This window comes from Lepus europaeus, chromosome 13 (assembly GCF_033115175.1).
Source record: "Lepus europaeus isolate LE1 chromosome 13, mLepTim1.pri, whole genome shotgun sequence".
NCBI lineage: Eukaryota > Metazoa > Chordata > Mammalia > Lagomorpha > Leporidae > Lepus > Lepus europaeus.
Genome location: NC_084839.1, coordinates 91,147,026 through 91,168,935, shown reverse-complemented (window position 1 = coordinate 91,168,935; position 21,910 = coordinate 91,147,026). Strand labels below are relative to the sequence as shown.

Genomic DNA, 21,910 nt, shown 5'->3' with positions numbered 1-21,910 from the left:
TGCTCCCTGGATCTGCACAGACACTTGGGGGGCATGCCCCAGCCAGGTGTGCACTTACATCCTGCACAGAACTTGAATGCGGTATTTGTCTTTCTGGTCCCCCTACTTTGATTGGAGTGGCTTAGAAGGCACCCTAAAGATTCCTCTCACTCCTTTTCCTCCTCTGAGCCAGACCAAAGCAGCCTGTTTCCTCTCTGCAGGACCTGCCCGATGCTTTCTCCGTGTAAGTTGCCTTCCCAGAAAAATAAATAAATAAAAGCCTGCAATTTCCAAATACTTCCTGCTGTGTCACTACCCAAAGGGCAGCTTCTAAAGAGGAGATGGCAGCCCCCGCTTAATAGTATACCTCACTGAGACTTACCAGGTCTCAGGTTTCTGGAACTGGAATATGTGTGTCATCCTGTATCCTCTGCTTTGAGGCTCTAACTCTGTAAGTTCACCTGGGACATAATAGATGTGAGGCATTCCCTCACACCTTAAAAGATATTTGATTGTTCTGATTCTCTGCAATGACCTCTATTGTTTAAGAGCATGTGAAATCATGGGAAAGAAGGATGTCCCTATACATAGAAAGTTATTTATTGGGCCCTGGGTGAGCATGTTTGAACCTAAATTTTAAAATGTGCCTATTAGGGCCAGGCATTTGATGTAACGGTTAAACTGCCCGTTAGCAGGCCCACATCCAACATCCGAGTGCCTGGGTTAAAATCCTACTCTGGGCCGGCGCCGTGGCTCAATAGGCTAATCCTCCACCTGCGGCGCCAGCACACCGGGTTCTAGTCCCGGTCAGGGCGCCAGATTCTGTCCTGGTTGCCCCTCTCCAGGCCAGCTCTCTGCTATGGCCCGGGAGTGCAGTGGAGGATGGCCCAAGTGCTTGGGCTCTGCACCTGCATGGGAGACCAGGAGAAGCACATGGCTCCTGGCTTCGGATCAGCGCGATGCACAGCACGCTGGCTGCGGCGGCCATTGGAGGGTGAACCAACAGAAAAGGAAGACCTTTCTCTCCATCTCTCTCTCTCTCTCACTGTCCACTCTGCCTGTCAAAAAAAAGAAAAAAAGAAAAAAAATCCAACTCTGGTTCTGTTTCCAGCTTTGTGCTAAAGCAGACCCAGGAAGCAGTGGGAATGGCTTAAATAATTGTGTTCCTGCCCCCTAAAAGGAAGACTCGGATTGTATTCCCAGCTTTGGCCTGATCCAGCTCCAGCTGTTGCAGATATTGAAGGGAATGAATCAGTTCTCTCTCTCTGCCTCTAGAATAATTTTTTTTAAATATACATGTACATTAATGAACTTGCATGTGCTGGCCTTCCATGTCCAAGAAGTCCCTGTATTTAATATTGAGTGACTTTGTGAGAAAAGAAAGGGAAGTGCTTCATCCTAGGTGGAAGGCAAGACAAGAAGGTAGGTACAAAGTCATCTGACACTTAACAAGATGCTGACATTCACTCTGAAAGGCTCACATCTTAATAAAACAGATTGGGGTCTTTCTGATTGTTTATTGACATGATATTTATACATATTATGAGGTACAATGATTCATGTCTACTTTGAGCAGTTAAGTGAAGTAATTAGCATTCCATCATATTAATCTTTAATCATTTCATTAACATGACTGCAGTCAAAATCCTCTCTTGTGTTTGGAGGTATTTAATGCATTATTGTTAATTATATTCACCTGCTGTACCACAAAAACACCCAGAACTTGGTGCTTCTAACTGAATCAACTGGTCAACCTCTTTCCCTATGCACCCCTCCCACTCTCCACTTTTTTACTCCCAAATTCTAAGAGATCAACAATTTTGGATTCTATCTATGAATGAAATCATGAGATGGTTGTCTTTATATGCCTTACTTCTTTCACTTAACATAATGTCCTCCATGTTGTTGGAAATAACAGGATTTCAAAATTTTATGGCCATATAGTATTCCTTTGAGTATATATCCCACATTTTCTCTATCCATCTGTTGATGAACATTTAGATTGAGTTCATAGCTCAGTTATTGTGAATAGTGCTGCAACAGGCATGAGAGTGCAAATGTCTTTTCAACATGTTAATTTCATTTCCTTTGCCTATATACCCTGCAGTGGGATTTGCTTGGTTGCATTGTATTCTTTTTTGTAGTTTTTTGATGCACTCCCATAGTTTTCCATAATAACTGTACTAATTTACATTCCCATAGTATATAAGACTTCCTCGTTCTCTACATCCTTTCACAGCATTTAGTTTTGTCTTCATGATAACAACAATTCTGAGGTGAGATGGTAAGATGATATTTCACTGTGGTTTTTGACTTGCATTTTCCTGATGAGAAGGCTGTTGAGCAATTTCTTATGTACTTATTGGCTTTTGGTTCTTTTGAGAAATGTAGGAATCTTAACACAATTGAAACAGACATCAAAAGTCATTTGAACAATAGAGGCAGGAGCCCAATGGTTCATTAATGGACCTCAGTGTATTTTACAACTGTTAAAGCACAAATCTAACATATGTATACAATCTATTGAATATGAAATACATTTAAAAGGAAAATCTCTGTTTTAGACACTGGTTATAGCAATAAAATTTCTATGGATTATATATTTTCACATGCAAGACATAAATTATTAAATTATTTTACCTTTTTTGCCATCCAATTAGCAATCAAAATCATAAGCACTACAAAAATTAAATAAATTTCTTACACAGAAAATATCATTCTCCTTTTTCTTTTCAGCAATATCTACGACATCTATTTTAAAGTCATTGTTTTAAACTTTTCTGGAACATTCACAGTGTACACATGTTTGAATCAGCCTCCCAAGCTAATGGTTTCACTTGTCCGACTCTTTCCTTTCTCTTTAAGGCTGAAATTCACCAGTCCTTGATTTTGTGGACAGCCATTATTTCTGAGACCATCAGAAAGGCTCATGGTGCTGTGCTCCTTTAGGGAGATGGATGTGCCAGGAAACTTAAAAGTTTGTAGAAACATTAAATTAAAAGACAAGTTTATTTTGATGCAAAAAATTTGAAAACTGTGTAGAGTTTTGAATCATGCATATTTCCCATGAACTCTTTGAAGATCTCTCATGTACATGGGAGTCAAAACTATTTTATACCAAAATAACTTTATCTTAATTCCACTTAGCAATAGCAATACCAATCCTTCTGTAATGTTCACCCTCTAGGAGGAATGGCTCTAAGTACTTTCTTCGCATTTATTTCTTCAGTTCCCCGGTAAGGTAGGTCTGTCATTTTACATGTGGGGAGACTGAGGCACAGAGAGACTAGACACGATTCCAGAGGACAGATATGAGCAAACACAGGGTTAGAGCTATGGATTGGCTGACAGCCCACACTCTCAACCACCACGCCTTGTTACCTCCATGCTCCAGGCAATTTCAATATGTAATTTTAAAAATTCAAGCAAATAGCTTTTGTTTTCCAGTTTAATATCTAATATGTTCTTGGTTTTTTTTTTATTTTTTTCTATTTTTTGACAGGCAGAGTGGACAGTGAGAGAGAGAGAGAAAGGTCTTCCTTTCGCCATTGGTTCACCCTCCAGTGGCCTCCGTGGCTGGCGCGCTGCTGCGCTGATGCTGATCCGATGGCAGGAGCCAGGTGCTTCTCCTGGTCTCCCATGGGGTGCAGGGCCCAAGCACTTGGGCCATCCTCCACTGCACTCCCGGGCCATAGCAGAGAGCTGGCCTGGAAGAGGGGCAACCGGGACAGAATCAATGCCCCGACTGGGACTAGAACCCAGTGTGCCAGCGCCACAAGGCGGAGGATTAGCCTAGTGAGCCGCGGCGCCAGCATATCTAATATGTTCTGACACCCATCCTGGAGAAAAGCATTTATATCAAGGCTGTAGTTTAGATCATTAAAAGTGAACAATCCGGAGAGTTATCTGAACTAAAATGTGTGATTCTCATGAAAGATAAAAGGTGTTTGAGGTATGGTGGGGAGCTTCCAGGCCAGGGCTGTGTAAGGCCCATTAAGTCATTTGGTCTGGCCCTGGCAAGGCACATGGAGGTGGACTCTACACTCAACAAATCTATAACAGGCTAATTTTTAAATTAATAACTGTGTATGGCTTGTGAATGATGCTATAAATATCCAAATGGCCCTTTACATAAATTGTCTGCCCACCCCTGGTGGGTCTAAATATGCACATCCTCTGCAGTGTCTTGCCAGAATTCCAAGAACAATTGTCTTGCAACTATGAGGCAGTGTGCATCAATGCACTCAAAGCCCAGACCCTGCTGGCATCACATTCCTGCCCCACCCTCCTGATTGGCAGACAGCCCTGCAGGTGTACTGTTCTTTCCATCCACGTCCCTGGCAGATTCTACAGTGTTTGGGTTCTAGTTGAGGGATAAAGGCAGCATTGCCTGTTACTCTGTTCCCTACTGGTTCAAGGAAAATGCCTCTTCATGCACTTAACATCTTCTAATTCAAATTAACCATGAGCATCAAAAACTCTTAAAGAAAGGTCCTTTTTGTAAGGTATAAGTTCTTGTGCATCATGCCTGGCCTCATACTTTCATTGTATATGGGATCAACTATAAGCGGCTGCATCCAATTGTGGAAGTGGAAGAAATAGGACCTCCTCGTTGTTTGAATTTCAGAGCCTTCAGGGAGCACATGACCACAGTTCAACACTTGGTCTTATCCCTGATAACCTAACGGCAAGTTTCCTCTTCCAAACCATGAGTAGGATTTTCACAGAGTTCAATATTTGGAATAATGGCCTTTGTGATCAATTGGCTGACACACTCAATTCCCAAAACAGACTTCTTTCTGACTTGCAGCTTTTCTGAAGATCAAGGTGCTGAGAGAACAGGCATGATTTCCGAGTCACCTGCAGCTGGCTTGACTGTTTTTGCAGGCATTAAGTAAAGAAGATTTTTCCAGAATCTTGAGTTATAAGAAAGAGACTTATCAGCCTTCCACTTCAGAAATCTGTGGGATTTCAAAAGCGTTAGTGACTGAGGCAAGAATGTCAAGTCACTAACAGGTGTAAATTCGATTAAGATTATTTTAATTTTCCTTTCCACCAATGCTTCGTGGAGTCCACTTTCAAGTTCATATCTCACTCTATCACACATGTATCTTTTACTTAAGACAATGATGAGTCTTCGGCTCTTTTCTATCAATGAGTGGATCTCATCAACAACAGCTGAAAATGCAAGACATGTCATATTACTTTAAGAGAATTGAAAGGCTAAGCATGGGAGATAAGTCATTCTGCAGTGTCCTATTTTATATTATTTAACTCTTGACCTCACTGATAAGTTTCTCGTCAAGATAAACTATTTACTCTCAATTTTATATGCCTATTAAGGACAATTTCCTACATAACAATAATAATGATCTTAGCACTTATGCATATCACACCTCCTCCTATTTTTTGTTTAATTCACTTACTCATCAGAAAAACCCTATTATCATTCCCAATATGCAGACAAGGAGGCTGAAGCACAGAGTGGTTAAGGAATGTCCCCAGGGCTGCACAGCTAACAAATGGCAGCACCAGTACGTGAGCCCAAACAGAGTATGTTGTCCTAACCAGTATACAGTCCTGCTCTCCATCTGCATGGAAGAGCATGCAAAAATCAAGAGGCAAAAATTACACACAAAATAACATTTTATGCCACAGATTGGCAAAATTTTTCTTCAAAATATCAGGTATAAACTATTTTTGTTTTCTGGGCCATACAGTGTTTGTCACTGCTTTGTCACTCTTTCATTGTTGCTCAAAAGCAGCCATAGAGGACTGTGTTGCAGTCAGGGGCCCAGGTTGCTCTCCAGCCCCTGTTCTAAAGCTCTGGGCCTTCACAAAGAGAGCTATCAGCCAAACCTAACTACAACCATACATACACTCTTTCTGGTTGTGTAATAACTACAAAGATATACACTTTCAAAATCACTCCTATAAAATAAGGGGAAAACAGTTCAATTGATGTAGAGTCAAACATAAATGCTTTGTACATAACAATATGTATTCAGAGATAACATAAATACCATCATTGCGTGCATTTGACAATCTGGCACATTATTCCCTATGAAACACCATTTATTAAAAGACTGTAGTATATTTTGTCTAATTAGTAATATTTTTCCCTTCTGATTTATAATTATAGGAAAGAACATACAATTACTTATTTATTGCAGTATCTTCAGAAATTGACACGGGAATGGAATTTAATAAATATTGAATGAATGAGTGATGTAACAATGACGCCATTTGTATTTTTCGTTAGCATCAGTGTCCAAAACTTAGCTTAGAATCAGATTTCAAATGTTTTCTCTGGAAGACATCAGAGAAAACACAGAAATATCACTAAATTTGATTTACTACATTTGATTGCAACTGTAATTTACTTCAATATGTGTACCATAGTTGTTTATACTCATATGTAAGTATTAACAGATTATAATTTGGTAAGAATCACCAACTTCCTCTTATTTATTCTTTCTAATTTCCCTGTTTTCTTTTTTTTTAAGATTTATTTATTTATCTGAAAGGCAGAGTTACAGAGAGAGAGGAAGAGAGAGAAAGGGAGAGGGAGAGAGAGAAAGGGAGAGGGAGAGAGAGAGAGAGAGAGAGAAAGCTTCCATCTGCTGTCCCTCCCCAGATGGCCACAACAGCCAGGGCTGGGCCAATCAGAAGCCAGGAGCCTGGAACTCCATCTGGGCCTCCCATGTGGGTGGCAGGGACCCAGGCACTTGAGCCACCTTCTGCTTCTTCCCCAGGCACATTAGCAAAGAGCTTGGTGAGAAGCGGAACAGCCTGACACTCAAACAAGCTCTCATATGTGATTCTGGTGATGCAAGTGGCAGCTCAAACAGCCATGTGGTAACACTGGTCCCTAATTCTCCCATTTTCTACTTAATCTTCTCCCCTATATTCATACAATAAAGAAGCACTTTCTAGTTGGAATTATCCTGTATTTATAGTGTGAACATCACATTTTAAATCCACAGTACAATTCTGCTTACTGCAGTCATTTCTAGATAAATGCTGCAGATTATCCCAACAGGATCTTGAATAGAAATACCCTGTTTGGGCCAGTGCAGTAGCGCAGTGGGTTAATGTCCTGGTCTGCAGTGCCGGCATCCCATGTGGGCACTAGTTCAAAATCTGGATGCTCCACTTAGGATCTAACTCTCTGCTATGGCCTTGGGAGAACAGTAGAGGATGGCCCAAGTCCTTGGGCCCCTGCACCCACTTGGGAGACCCGGAGGAAGCTCCTGGCTCCTGGCTTCGGATCGGCGCAGCTCTGGCCATTGCGGCCAATTGGGGAGTGAGCCATCGGATGGAAGACCTCTCTCTCTTTCTCTCTTTCTTCCTCTCTGCCTCTCCTCTCTCTGTGTAACTCTTTCAAATAAATAAATAAATCTTAAAAAAAAAGAAATACCCTCTCCCTTTCCCAAAATTTCAGAGAACCTTGAAGTAGACCAAGAGAAGAGGTTATTTGAAGCACAATTTTAATGTATTTTCTCACTACTGAATTTGTTGGCTTGCCTGGTTACTGCTGGTTTAAGGTTTGTTTATTTTTAAGGATAGCCATCTAAATGGTTAACCAATTCCTTTGTTAAAAGCAAAACATCTCCCCTGGTTTTCCCCTGGTACTCCTTTTCTTACCTCCTCCAGGCATGACATCCCTTTCAAATATACATAACTTATACCCAAAATGTTTCTCCAACACCCTGGGCAAAATCTCCACAGCAAATGTGTATTCCTCTCCATCTTCGGGTCGACATTCTTTTAGGTAAGACACAAAAGCATCGTATGTTTTTCCATCTAGGAGATAAGGTTGACTCTTTTCATTAGTGTGTAAATAACAGTTTAGGTGAAAATGTCAGTGAAAGTCATAAACAGTGAGTTTAGAATCTTTGAAAAAGAAAGGTTAGATACAGCATTGTTAAATCTCAGATGCTGAGCAAAAGAACTAGTTAGCCAAATGTCTTTTTGAGCATCTTCTTTAAGACTACCATTGTTTGACTCTGCAAAGGGATTAAAAAAAAAAAATCCAAAAAACAATCAGAGTGGTAATGGAATTTAAAGAAAATAAAAGCAGAAGGAGCACAATTAGGCCCTCATTCCAGGAGTGGGAAGCAAATCTCACCTTGGTTTACTCATCACTCAATTCTGCCACCATTCTAATTACTACCCCTAAAAGAACCCTCTAGCAAGTGAAGGCAGACACAAAATTGGATATTTCCACTGAAGAGCAAGAAGAAGCAATAGAGGTGATGGAAACCTCTGTGCTGTTAGAATCGCTGCTATGATACCTTTACATTTTATAGGATATTTTATGTCAAAAGGAAATTTTCACTGATTATCATTGCTCCAATTTAATTCCTAAAAATTAAGCAATATTGGAATGTTACCTAAATAATAAAGATCATTTTCTTGGGTAACTAAGAAAATTATGTCTTTTTAAATTTATTTATCAAGAGGAAGAGTTACAGAGAGAGGGAGAAAGAGACAGAGAGGTCTTCCTTCCTCTGGTTCACTCCCAAATGGCCGCAACGGCCTGAGCTGGGCCAATCTGAATCCAGGAGCCAGGAGCTTCCTCCCGGTCTCCCACATGGGTGCAGTGACCCAAGCACTTGGTCCATCTTCCAGTGCCTTCCCAGGCCATAGCAGAGAGCTGGATCCGAAGCGGAGCAGCCAGTGGGACATGACCTGGCACCCATATGGGACACAAGCACCACAGAGGGAGGCTTAAGCCACTATACCACAGCACCAGCTCCCAAAATTCTGTCTTCTAGCTTCATTGGAAATGTTTGAGAAAACAACGCAAATAAATGCAATAACTTGAGAAAAGTAGTACCACATTTACAGACAAAAACAGGATAATACAGCATAATACAAGCAGAAATAACAAAACTAGCAAACAAAAAATCTTGGCCAGAGGACAGTGAGTTATTCCATGCTTTCTGAAAGAAGGAAATTTTGAGTCAGGTCCTAAATATAGAAGTGATGCTAGGAGCATTGGGGTCTGTAGAAGGAAAAGGAAAGTTAGAGGAATGATCTCTCTTTATCCTGTGACAATTGGTCAGACAGCAAAGGAGTTAGCTTTATGCTCGAGTATATTAATGGAGCTGATGAATTTGCTGCTGGGTGTTTTTGGAGCCTTTATTAATATCGAGTGGCATGAAACCATTCTAAATGTATGTCCTTTGTACTAGCCACATCATTTATGCCCAACTGCCAAACTCAACATCCTCAACAGCATTCAGGCTCACAAGATAACCAAACTTCTTCAGTTCTATCTACAGTTTGCTGGTTCAGCAGGTCAAGTCAGAACCTGCTGTTATATATAGCAATTACTCTTCAGAATTGCATGCACAACAAGGAAAGGGCATTTTGGTAAAAATGGGCTAATTATTTGCATGTTGGAGATAGGGAAAGTTAGTAAAAAGTAAGACCAATTAGACCAGTAAGTAGGTCTGTTGGATAATCCTGTTAGATTTCTGTGAACTACAGCTATCTACTAGTTACAGTAAAAGCTAGTACTTCCATTAGTATGGTCTTTGTGACCGTGATGAAATCAGACACCAAGATGTATGGCAAACTTTTTAAAAAGACACATTTTTCTTATAATCAGCATAAAACCAATTGCAATAAATGAGCAAGACAGTTCAAATATTAATTTATACTATATATGAAATAGCTTTGATCTTACCCATGAAAAATTTGATTAATCGCTTTCAAATACTTTATTTCCCTCAATTCTCTTCTTGTGATGCAAATCTGTTTATTTTTTAAAGATTTATTTGTTTGCCGAGAGGCAGAATTACAGAGAGGGAGAGAAGGAGAGAGACAAAAAGAAAGAGAGGGGTCTTCCATTTGCTGGTTTACTCCCCAAATGCCCACAACAGCCAAGGCTAGCCAAGACTGGAGCCAGGAACTCCTTCTGGGTCTCCCACATGGTTCTCAGGGGCCTGTGCTCTAGGCCATCATCTACTGCTTCTCAGGTACATCAGGAAGATGATGGGGAGTGTGGACAAGCTGGGACTCAAAGCCACACTCCAATATGGGATGTGAGGGTCCCAAGAGACAGCTTAACCTGCTGCACCAGAAATCTGCTCATTTTTAATCACGATTTATTTTAAATGTAGACCATGAAAGGCGTAGTGACTTTGAAAATTGACAAAATAAAGTGTCCAAAGAATTTGAAATCAAATTATATTTATTCTTCTGGTTGTGCATAAGTGAAGCCACCACAGGAGTGTATATTTGGGAAACAAAAGAGTCCATCAGACCAGTGCTTCCACTATGTGTGTTGACCATGATCTGCTTTTAATTTTTTAAATTAAACTACTTACATTACAATTTAAATTTTTTTTGATTATTTCATTTCCAGTCTTTCACAAAGCAAAAGTGAACACACTCTTGGATATTGCAGCAATGTCGAACTGCTGTATAAGTGTTCAGTTTTGTTTATATAGTTTCCTCCTGTCCTTTTCATGGACTGCACATGTTCATGGAGCATGCTTTTAATGGAAATGATTTAGAGCGTGTCTTTAAACATCTGTGCACTTGCCCTACTGAGAATTAGGAAATATGAGCTGCAAAAGTTATCTGTGAATCAGGTCAAACACAGCCAGAGAGGAAAAGTACCTTAGCTGAAAATCAGAAGGAAAATTATTAATCAGCGTCAATTTTAAGACAAATGCTGATCTTTGCAAACAGAGATCATTCAGAAAACATCAGTTATAGATGTCCTGGTTTGTGGAGCATCTCTCCATAGAGAGTCACACACACACACACACACACACTGGCTCAAAACTAAATTCATTAGCTTTGTTAACTTTATTAGATAGAAAGTTTTAAGTGTAAAAAAATGCATCTATAAAAATACCAGAGGATCTATATAATAAATCCTTTACAATTTGATCAGAGAGCCTTTGTAAGTATTTATGACTCCAAATCCAAAAACCATAAAAGCAAAGATATATTTGAGTAGATTTTTAAAAAGTATTCCACACAGTATAGCTCTAGAAGCAATGCTAAAAGACAGCCACAATCTGGCAATATTGGCATTTCACATTATAAACAATGCATTTACCTCCTTAACATGTAAATAGCCCCTAGAAACAAGTAAGTAAAGAAAAAAACTAAAAGCCATCAGCCCAATGGAATACTAGGTGACTGGCATGAAGAAGTAGGTGGAGAAAAGAAATTCAAGCAAATCTTAAGCAAATGAAAAATTACCCGTGTTCTTATACAATAAGAAAAATCCAAATTAAAACTACTTTGAGATAACAACTTTCACTTATCAGACTGGCAATTATCCAAAAGGCTATGGGTGAGACTGGAGAACAAAACTGACTCCCATTCCTCGAGGGCAATAGTCAGTATGGTTGTGAGGTGGGAAAATCAACAGCGTCTATCAAAATAATAGCTGGGTATGCTCTTTATATTTCTGGACATTCAACTTTGGGGATATATTGTGCACACATGAAACAATGAATGTATAAAGATATATACCACAGCATTTCTATGATAACAACATATTGGAAAGAAACCAGACATCCATGGACATGAGGCTAAATAAAAAGCACTACTTTGACAGAAATAGAATGTTGAATCCTAAAAATTAAAGGAATTTTTTATAAAGTAATACGGAAGGCTGTCGAAAGTATGGTAAAGTTGAAATTGTCTACATAATAAGGTAAAATTTGCTTTTTAAAAAGGAGGGGTGGAAAAGGACTCTACATTATTTAGGCAGACATGCTATCAACAAGGGGGTACAGTGAGAATTTCAGACTTGAGACAAGGCTGGCAGGGTGACTTCCTACTCTATAATTTCCTAGACATTTGGGTTTTGAACCGTTGAAGCCGTTTGAAGGTTTTTTCCTACACACACGCGTGCACATACGGACACAGACACATGCACACACATAGAGAAAAACAAAACAAGAGCAATGAATTAAGTTTATTTGTTTGTTTCAGTAATTTTCTTGAAACTTGAGGGCTTCCAGTCCCCTTTAAATATAGGGAAACTGAGGCACAGAGTCACCAGAAAAACATAGTAGTAGATAAAAACTAGGAGGTCTAGGAGACCAGAACCTAGTCTAATGTAGCTAACTCTGGTAGCTTAGGGTTCTTTCTGACACACCAACTTCCTAGGCCAAAATAATGAGCCATAATACAATTCAGTTCCATCTAGACAGACTTTATTGAGCATCATATTCAACACTTAGATAAAGTACATACAAGGACAACCACATGGACAGTCACTGGGCTCAACCATTCCACAGGCACTTAGGAGGACAGGACACACAAAACCGAAACAGCTAGAAAGTAACTTTCCACAACACAGAGGTAAGCACAAGGAGAGGTTTCACAAACATGTTCACAATGGATGCTACACATAGAGCAATTCTTCCATGGAAAACCTCTCCCCTAGATTAAGCAGTAACATTCCTGTGATCAAACTAAGAGGAAGATTAACACTTCTTTATTGGGTTTCTTAACGAGAGCATAAAATAAGAAGTCCCAGCATTTCGGTAACTGTTACCTGTTAATGTTTCATCTCTTCCCATGAAACGTCTATACAGCAGAACCAAGTCCACTCTATAAATGACACCCACGATCACAAGGCACACGACTACTACTGAGATTGAAACGGCTACGATCATTCCTCCAGTGAAGACATGGCCCGGGATATCTGCCCCAGGTGCTAGCAAAGAAAGAGAAAAAGGAAAAGAAAGTGATGAATCAAAGAAATGGTCCCAGTGTCTCCCATGGTCATGTTGCAATAGTCATTTTCCCTCCTTCACACCAATGCAGCTGTCACTCCAGCTGCTTCTACCTTGCACAGCGTTACCTGGCCTTCCTGCCTTTAGTCTGGAGCCATGATCTTTCTGCCCCAACTTTTAAAGAATAAACATGTACCCAGGGACTGTCTGAGACCTGCACAGCAAACACCATATTGTGTTCCATCAGCACCCGCGGGAAATTGGATTTCTGGGGAGATAAGGTACTAATGTGTATAGCACGGAGGACCCAAACATCCATCTCAGGTACTGTGTTGAGAACAGAAACAGGGGCTTTGATTGAGATTGCCTAGGCTTGCAGCCAGCTTCACCTATTGTTTTCTATCAAAGTGAAAACCATGGATGCCCTTGAACCTTGATATCTTCATCTGTCAAATGAAGACCGGAAGAGTCCCTTCTTCAGGGACTTCAGGGCTGGCTCTGTGGCAAAGTAGGCTAAGCCTCCGCCTGCAGTGCCAGCATCCCATGTGGGTGCCAGTTCGAGTCCCGCCTGCTCTTCTTCCGATCCAGCTCTCTGCTGTGGCCTGGGAAAGCAGTAGAAGATGGCCCAGGTGCTTGGGCCCCTGCACCCATGTGGGAGACTCAGAAGAAATTCCTGGCTTCGGATTGGCACAACTCCAGCCATTGGGGCCACCTGGGGAGTGAACCAACAGATGGAAGACCTCTCTGTCTCTCCCTCTCTCTGCCTGTAACTCTACCTCTCAAATAAATATATAAATAAATCTTAAAAAGAGAGAGAATCCCTGTTTCACTTACACAGTTTCTACTTGGGGGATGAGTAAAAGAGGTTCCACATAAAGTCTTGAACAAAGTGCCTGGCACACAGCTCTCAGCAGTTCAGCAAAACTTTGTAGAAAAGTGTCCTTTGGGAAAAAAAAGTTACTTCCTAGGCTGATTCTTTTTATGCATATTACCAACGACATGAAATAATACAAAGGAGTGTCAAGAGATAGTTAATTTTTTTTATAGTTTGAGTTTAAAACAATTTACTTTCTATTTTCATGTTTTATTTTTTCACTTTCTTTTTTTAATATTACTTAGTTTTTAACAGATTCCATATAGTTTGTTGATACAATTCTAAGAATATAATGGTGGGTGTAGTGTACATAAACATACAAGTATATTTAAATGATTACTATAATAATTATAATATTCCATGTGAGTAAGATAAACATTTTAAGAAATTCTTGATGTACATGCACAAATCCTGATTATGGATTGACATGATTAAGCTTGTCAGGGGAACAACTGGGGAAGTGTCTACTTTAATTGCTGCTTATTTAAAGAGTATGATCCCTGAGAAATGGAAATCCTTGGAGAGCATTTGTCCCTTTGATATTTAGTACTTTGCAGATCCAAAACCTGGACAGACCTTCACAGTAGAGCCATCAGAGTCACACAGGTGACTGTGAGAGATGTGGATGTTTGCTCCCCTGAGACTGGGGAAACACAAACTGAAGAACTGATGATACTGACCTGGGATGCAGTCCAGATTCAAAAGTTACTCTGAGACTAAGAGCTGGACCCTGTCATAGTTAATTTTTAACAACCGTTCCACTATGTGGTAACAGCAATGCTGATGAAGCAGTACATTTCCTTCTGGGTTTGCATTTTGTCTCTGCAAGTTTTTGCTTAACTGAGATCACGTGGGAATCACTCTTTGTCTTTTTCACATTATATTATGAGCACTTCACCACATCATTAAATTAGAATTCATAATATCCCAATATTTAAATTGAATGATTTTTTGATAAACACATTGTGTTGCAATAAAAATATGCAAACACATTTATCTATACTTCTGAATAGATTTGAGTGATAAGAAGATTTCCAGGTCAAAGCAGACACATTTAAAGCCTTTGCTGGGGCCAGCGCTGTGGCATAGCGGTTTAACACCCTGGTCTGAAGCGCCGGCATCTCATATGGGCACCAGTTCGAGACCCAGCTGCTCCACTTCCAATCCAGCTCTCTGCTCTGGCCTGGGAAAGCAGTAGAGGATGGCCCAAGTCCTTGGGCCCCTGCACCCACATGGGAGACCCAAAGGAAGCTCTTGGCTCCTGGCTTCGGATCAGCGCAGCTCCGGCCATTGTGGCCATCTGGGGAGTGAGTGAGTGAGTAGATGGAAGACCTCTCTCTGTCTCTGCCTCTCCTCTCTCTGTGTAACTCTGACTTTCAAATAAATAAATAAATAAATCTTTTTTTTTTTTTTAAAGCCATTGCCAGCTTTGCTAGCACAAGGTTTAGCAATGATTTTTCCAGCAAAATTAACGTTTAGGATGCAAGTGTGAGCTTGGGCATTTTTCTTCACTGTGAAAGCTGCTTGATAAGGCTGATGAAGTCAGTGAAAGAGCTTAGCACCGAGCCTACCATATACTCACTCATAATCCATATGTCATGAATGTGATTTGTAGTTATTAAAGTTGCAGGAGTCTGAAGACATTAAACCAGGTGTTCTGGGTGAACTGCAAATGGACACCAGGACAGCACATAGGAGGCACTTGGCTCTAATTCCTTGGCCTCTCTCTCTTTATTTCTCAACCAAAGTTAAGACACCGTCATCTCTGTGTCCCTCTGTAGGTCAGTGTGTCTCTGTCTCTCTGTGTCTATCTCCATCCATTCTTTATCAGCCCTCTCTGTCCGCCTTGCTTTGTGTCTCTGCCTGTCTCTATACATTTCTCCCTCTGTCTCTCTCTCTCTTCTTTCTCTCTCTCATTTTCTCTCTCTCTGTCTCTATTTCAGTCTCTTGTTTTCTGCCTTTCTCTACATATACATGTTTCTCTTTTCTCTCTGTGTTTCTATATCTGTCTCCAGGTGTGTTTGTCTCTCTCCCTTTCTCTCTTTATTTCTCTCTTTTTCTGTCTCTGTCTCTATGTACATATGTCTCTATCCTATGTATGTGTTTCTGTCTGTTTCCAAGTGTGTTTTTCTATCTCCCTTCCTTTCCATCTCTTAGATCCCAACCTTTCCTTCTATATCCAGGGAATTGATATCCAAGCCTGGTAATGAGCAGTGGCAATGGGAAAACAGAGTTTTTTGGCTCCAGACAAAGCCACAAGTCAACAGCTATGAACTCTATTGTTTTTTGGTAGAGGATGGGTTGGGTATACTTGGAACACCCCCATCAATTGTGCACTGAAAAACATCAAGAACCTATGGGTCAGAACCATTAGCTGTGTATCTGCACTGTCCAGAGGCTGCCCAGGGCTGGAGCCCTCAGTAATCTTTGTTGAATCAATGGCCACACCAAAAGGTCCCTTGACCCCAGGGCCCTGCTAAGATAGGCTGGAAGTTCAATTAAACCCAATCCTATCCTGGCCTGCAGACTTTCTCCAATGTGTTCTGGGTGTGAAAGGTTGAGTATGCAAGGGATGCTCTGAGTGCCTCCCCACAGCCCTCACCCACAGTCAGCTGCATCCCTGCGCCTAGCCCACCTCACGCTCTGATATCCTGGTCTCTGTCTGGGATTGGATCATGACTGTGGCAGCAGATGATCAACTCTGCGCTTTCATTCTCTGCCGGGGATCACGACATAGGAGTCCAGCAAGGGCTGAACACCAGCTCTGCCACTGAATGCCATGGCATAAGGCACACTGCTTCACCTCTCCAGAGCTTGGTCTTGGTGTAGGAAAGGAGGAAACAATGATTTCAGGGGACCCCACAGCAGCAACATGCTAAGTTTCCACAATTGCCTACAAATAAAACTTGCACACCTTTTCTCAACAAGATGTAGCTCTTTGTGTCTATGCCTCCTTCGCTGACCGCAGTGCAATTATATGAGAAATTTAGATTGTTTTCGTTGACATTCTCAACTCTCAATATCTTTGAAGCATACCATTTGCCTTCTGAAGTCCTATAAGAGAAGAAAATAATTTAGCAATAGACTGTGTTCATTGCCGGCAAAGGTACTCACAAAAGGGCAATCATGTGTTTAAATATGCAAAGGCTTCCACCATGTTGACCACATCAGGTATTCCTTTTCTGTGGGAATTTTCAAAGTGGAGTCTTCAGTGAGATTCGTGCATCTCTGAGACAACAGAATAGACAGAAACAGTCCTCCTGAGACTAGCTGGAGGACAGGGCTATCAATGATCAAGGAGGAGAATGATGCTAGGTGAAAGAAAATATCCTTCCCCTAATTATGTTTCTTGAATTTTTTTTTTCACAACACTTCCCATCTCACTCCTTGAAGTTCTTCCCAGAATGCAATTTTCACTAACTGTGACAAAACTGTAAATTGTTAAGCGTAGATACAGATTCACATTGATTCTGTCCACGCAATTCTAAATATCACTCTTATTTTGTTACGCCTTAAAAAGAAAACATTATAATTGACACCTCCAGCACATGGGAAATACCAGTTAGGCTGTTCAGGAGAGTGAGAAATGGACTTGATATAACCACTACATCAAGCTCTCTTCTCAAAGGATCTGAGACATCCAATCATTTGTAGGGGGCAACGCTCATGGTGCCCACTTACCCTGTGAGTGACAGACTCTGAGAGTCTGTGGTTATCAGCACAGCTAGCTCTGGTTCCCATATACCTGCTTACATATATATCTCCTAACAATAGGTTTCTCCAGTACCTGGGACATGAAACACGTTAGCACTCAAAGTCTCAAATATATCATAGAACGTAATTCTGTTCATATATCAGAAATAGTCATCCAAAAATGCCATCTAGCACAAATGAAAATCCAGAATAAGACTTAAAAGCCACTGAGAAGCTAGAACTGATGGCATATAGACCTTACGTACCCAACTCCAAAGACCTATCTCCCTACTCCCATAGCTTTCATTCTTTTCTAAGAAGTTTGACTTGGGTGATTGTATTAAACTCAGGGCTCTTGGCTTCAGTTACATCCATCACCAGCCATTGTGGCACATTTGGGGAGTGAGCCAGAGGAAGGGGGCGCCCTCTCTCTTTCTCTCTCTGTAAGCAAATAAACAATTTTGGTGAGTTTGTCTTCTATCTCTCCAAATATTATAAATATACCCTTGGAAGGGGAAATGAAAAACTTCAATGGAGGACAGCTTTTGGGAATGAGATACACTTCCAGGAGAGCCACACAACGCACTGAATTCAACATTTACTGTGCATGAATCACATGTTTGCTCCTTCCCAAGGAGCAGACCTAGCAGTGTAAAGAGCTTATAGACAAATGCCTGCAAGAACTGAGACATTCCAGCATGTTGGTGACAAAGAACATACCCAAAATATGTGGAAAGTAGGAAGAAAACCTCAACAGTGAAGCTAAAGCAAGATATACTTACTAGACCATGAGTAGTGTTATTGGATAATTATTAATAATTACAGTATGATCCAATATCATTCAGAGAAGTTTAAATGGCCATTTGTTTTGTATGTTTTACTTTAAGAAATCTGGTCATTCCTTAATAGAAGAATACAAGCTATCAAAATGTAAATACACATGTGTCATTTGGAAATTTTTTGGCCCTTAGCAGGGAAAAAATCCACAACATTTGTAAAAATCCAAAATACTAGAATGGGCAATTAGTCTAATGGCTAACACACCAATGGGATGGACACATTCCATATCAGAGTGCATGGGTTCCAGTCCCAGGTCTGGCTCCTGACTCGTTTCCTGCTAATGTGCACCTTGGGAGGCAGCAATAATGACTCAGCTAAGTGAGGTTATACCACGAAGGTGGCAGATGAAGACTGCTTCTCCAGCTCCTGGTCTCAGCCCAGGCAGCCCAGTCCCAGACATTATACAACATTTGAGGAGTAAGCAGATGATGGGAGCTCTGTCTGTCTCTTGCCTCTCAAGGAAAAAAAAAAAAAAAAAAACTTCCCCCCAAAACATGGCTTAAGTGATTTCTCATTTATAAGAAGCAAAATAAAATCCCCCATCCCCTCAAATCCTTACTGGCCAGAAGCTACTTTTGCAAGATGAACCCTCATTGATTTTCTCATGGGTCCTCTATCTCTAACTCAGATCCTGGAAAAGTTTTCTGCATCAACATAAGGTATGGCGATTATGCTGATAAAATACATAGATTATAATTATAATTAAAAATAACCTAAAATACCACATCAGTGACTCACAACCCCATACACATTTCCATGTATGCATAGCATATGAAAACCATGTATACATGTTATGAAAACCATTCCATGATATATACCATATTGTGCATAGGCATACCTAGTTCTCATTCCTTCCTCTTCGTGTACATTGGGGTCTGATCCATTTTCTCTCCAGAAGTTCCAATAAAGCTGATCCTTTTCATTCAGCAGAGCAGAGCAGTTGAGCTGTACATCTTTTCCTGGGTAAAAGTTGACAACCAAAGTTGTGACTTTATAGAAATCCAGATTTCCCAAAAGGCTTAAATTAATATAATCATTCCATGTTAACCTAATATAAAACATAGGGTTGCATCCCATAAAGAGAAGAGGAAGGCCTTAATTTTATTTAAAAATAATAATAAAATGGAAGAATTAGGAAGCTATTTTATTTCTCTTTAAATGTTAAATTTTATATCCTTTATTAAAACTTAGGGTTTATTTCCTTTTCAGTATACAACTAGCAGGTAGCGTCAGGACAATATTCTTACTACAACTTCCAGAAAAACAAAATGGATAAGTCAAAAAATATCAATAAAATTAAAAACTTAAGATATATGCAGAAAATATGGACAATAATCAATAGAAAAATACACATTATAAGCAGAACCAGAGATTGTTCTAGATTTAACAGATAATGACTTTGAATTACTATTTGAAAGACAATAAATAAGTTGAATAAGTCAATGAAAAGGTGGACATTATCAACAATGAAGAACAGTATATTTAAAATGAATGCTTTATATCATGTGTATAAGATAAACTGTATCAGTAGTTTATTAAATATAGTAAAAAAAAGACAGTTTCCAAAACCCAAATACAATATTTTCCCAGTTCTGTGATAGCAAAGAGAATAGCAAAAAGGTAGTCTATAGTAGTGAAATTGACATTTTGAGATTAGATGATTTTTAGCAGCCCTTGTCTCAACTGTTGAGAAACAGTTTTTTTTTTTTTTTCCTTCATACTATTTGCTGATTTCTTTACTTGAGGATTAATCTTATGAGTATAAAGTTAACTGAAAATAGGGGCTTGCGCCATGGCACAATACATTAATCCTTCGCCTGAAGCACTGGCATCCGTTATGGGCACCAGTTCTAGTCCTAGCTGCTCCACTTCCAAACCAGCTCTCTGCTGTGGCCTAGGAAAGCAGTAGAGGATGGCCCAAGTCCGTGGGCCCCTGCACCCACATGGGAAACCCAGAAGAAGCTCTTGGCTCCTGGCTTCGGATCAGCGCAGCTCCGGCTGTTGTGGCCATTTGGGGAGTGAACCAGTGGATGGAAGACCTCTCTCTCTGTCTCTCCCTCTCACTGTCTGTAACTCTGCCTCTCAAATAAATAAATAAAATCTTTAAAAAAAATTTAACTTAAAATAGGTCTTTATAAAATTGGAAAAAATAAATATAATGGACTAAACACTACACTGACTGTATTTCAACAAATAACCAAATACATGCAAATCTATATGAGTCACACTTTACTTACAAAGAAATCTTAATAATAAAAGGATGTTAAAAAAGATAAAACATTCCAATCCCAAATAAAAGGAAATTGGTGTGACTATTTCATATTAAAGTTTGTTAGGAAACTGGCGCAGTCTTATCTGTGGCGCGATCTGCACATTGATTTACATTCTATACCCCAGTTCCTGCCGCCATTACTGAAAGCCAGGTAGCCACATGGCCCAAACTACCTGGCCAAGCTCCACCCCCAACCTAATGGGATTCGCTACTCCTGCTTCCCTGCCCGACCTCAAGCAAAATTTTAAAAGGACCTGTTCCTGAACACGTGGCCCTCTTGGCTCCTCTCTCTTGGCTCTGCTCTCTCTTCTTTCTTGGCTATCTCTCTTGGCCGTTCTTGGATCTCCTCTCCTCTGTCTCTTTCTCTCTCTCATACTCTCCTCTCCCTTTTCCCTCTTTGTCCCTTCCTTCCAGTCTGCTGGGTTTCCCCCAATAAACTCTTTCCCTTACTCCGGTGTCCAGTGTGCTCTGTGACGGCTAACAGAAATATATAACAAAATGTATAGTCTTTGAGGAAAGGAGTGTTATGACAGATATTTCATAATGATGAAAGTACTAATTCTACAGGCATAAATTTATATGCACCTATTATTTTGCCCCATCATATATAAAGCAAAACTAGAACTAAAGGATATATAAACACATGGATCATCTTAGTTAGAGACATAAATATAACTCTCATGGCAACAGGGAGAACAAGGACACAAAAGATTAGTAAGTTTATAAATGATTTGAGGAATACTAAAGCCAACTTAAACTAGTCGACCTACAAAGAATGGTAAAACCGAAAACTTCAGAATTCACTGTTACCACAAATACATTTGGAACATTAACATGCTCTACCATATTCTAGGCCTGAACCAACTCACAACAAATTTCAAAATGTGCTATGATTACAGGGTATAACCTTGGAACAAAATGAAGCTAATCTAAAAAACAATAACAAAAACCACTAGAATACTCCCCATATATTTTGAAATCAAAGAATACAAGTAATCCATGAGTGAAAGCAGAAATAACAAGGACAATTTAAAAAAAAAAAAAAAGCTTTGAACTGAATAATACGAAAACATGGTATACCAATACATGTTGGAAATACCTTAAACATTGCTTAGGAAGAAATATTGGAGCTTCTCTAACTCTCCACATCAAGAAACCAGAAAAAAAAAGTGCAGATTGAATCCAAAATGAGTAGAAGAGAATAAACAATAGGCATAAGGGCAGAAAACAATAAAATTTAAAAAGCAAGCAAAACACAAATACAAAGAGTCTGATATCTGAGCAGCACTGAGCATGTGCTATTGTGTAAACCACTGTGATTTCAGAGGTAGATAGAGGGTGTGGACTTTGAGGGCAGTCAACAGACTCAATGCCAAACTGCCATCTTTCAACAGTTTAACTGTAGACAAGTTACTTGGCCATTCTTCACTTCAGTTATTTCATCGATAACATGGGATAAAACCCCTCAGGGTTGTTTGAAGGATTTAGTTCAAGAGTATATTCCAAACACCTAGCACAAAACCTGGTTTAACA

At 40.0% G+C, this 21,910-nt stretch overlaps 1 protein-coding gene across 1 annotated transcript in view; it reads right to left on the bottom strand.

Moving 5' to 3' along the window:
- Positions 1-4,801: 4,801 nt before the first annotated feature.
- Positions 4,802-21,910, bottom strand: part of IL18R1 (interleukin 18 receptor 1) — a 35,250-nt gene continuing 18,141 nt past the window's right edge. The window contains exons 6-10 of the mRNA XM_062208793.1: positions 18,944-19,064; positions 16,487-16,626; positions 12,518-12,679; positions 7,627-7,785; positions 4,802-5,157 (exon numbers count right to left, since the gene is read on the bottom strand). Of these exons, the coding sequence (XP_062064777.1) occupies positions 4,802-5,157; positions 7,627-7,785; positions 12,518-12,679; positions 16,487-16,626; positions 18,944-19,064 (938 nt within the window). The remainder of the gene's footprint in view (positions 5,158-7,626; positions 7,786-12,517; positions 12,680-16,486; positions 16,627-18,943; positions 19,065-21,910) is intronic.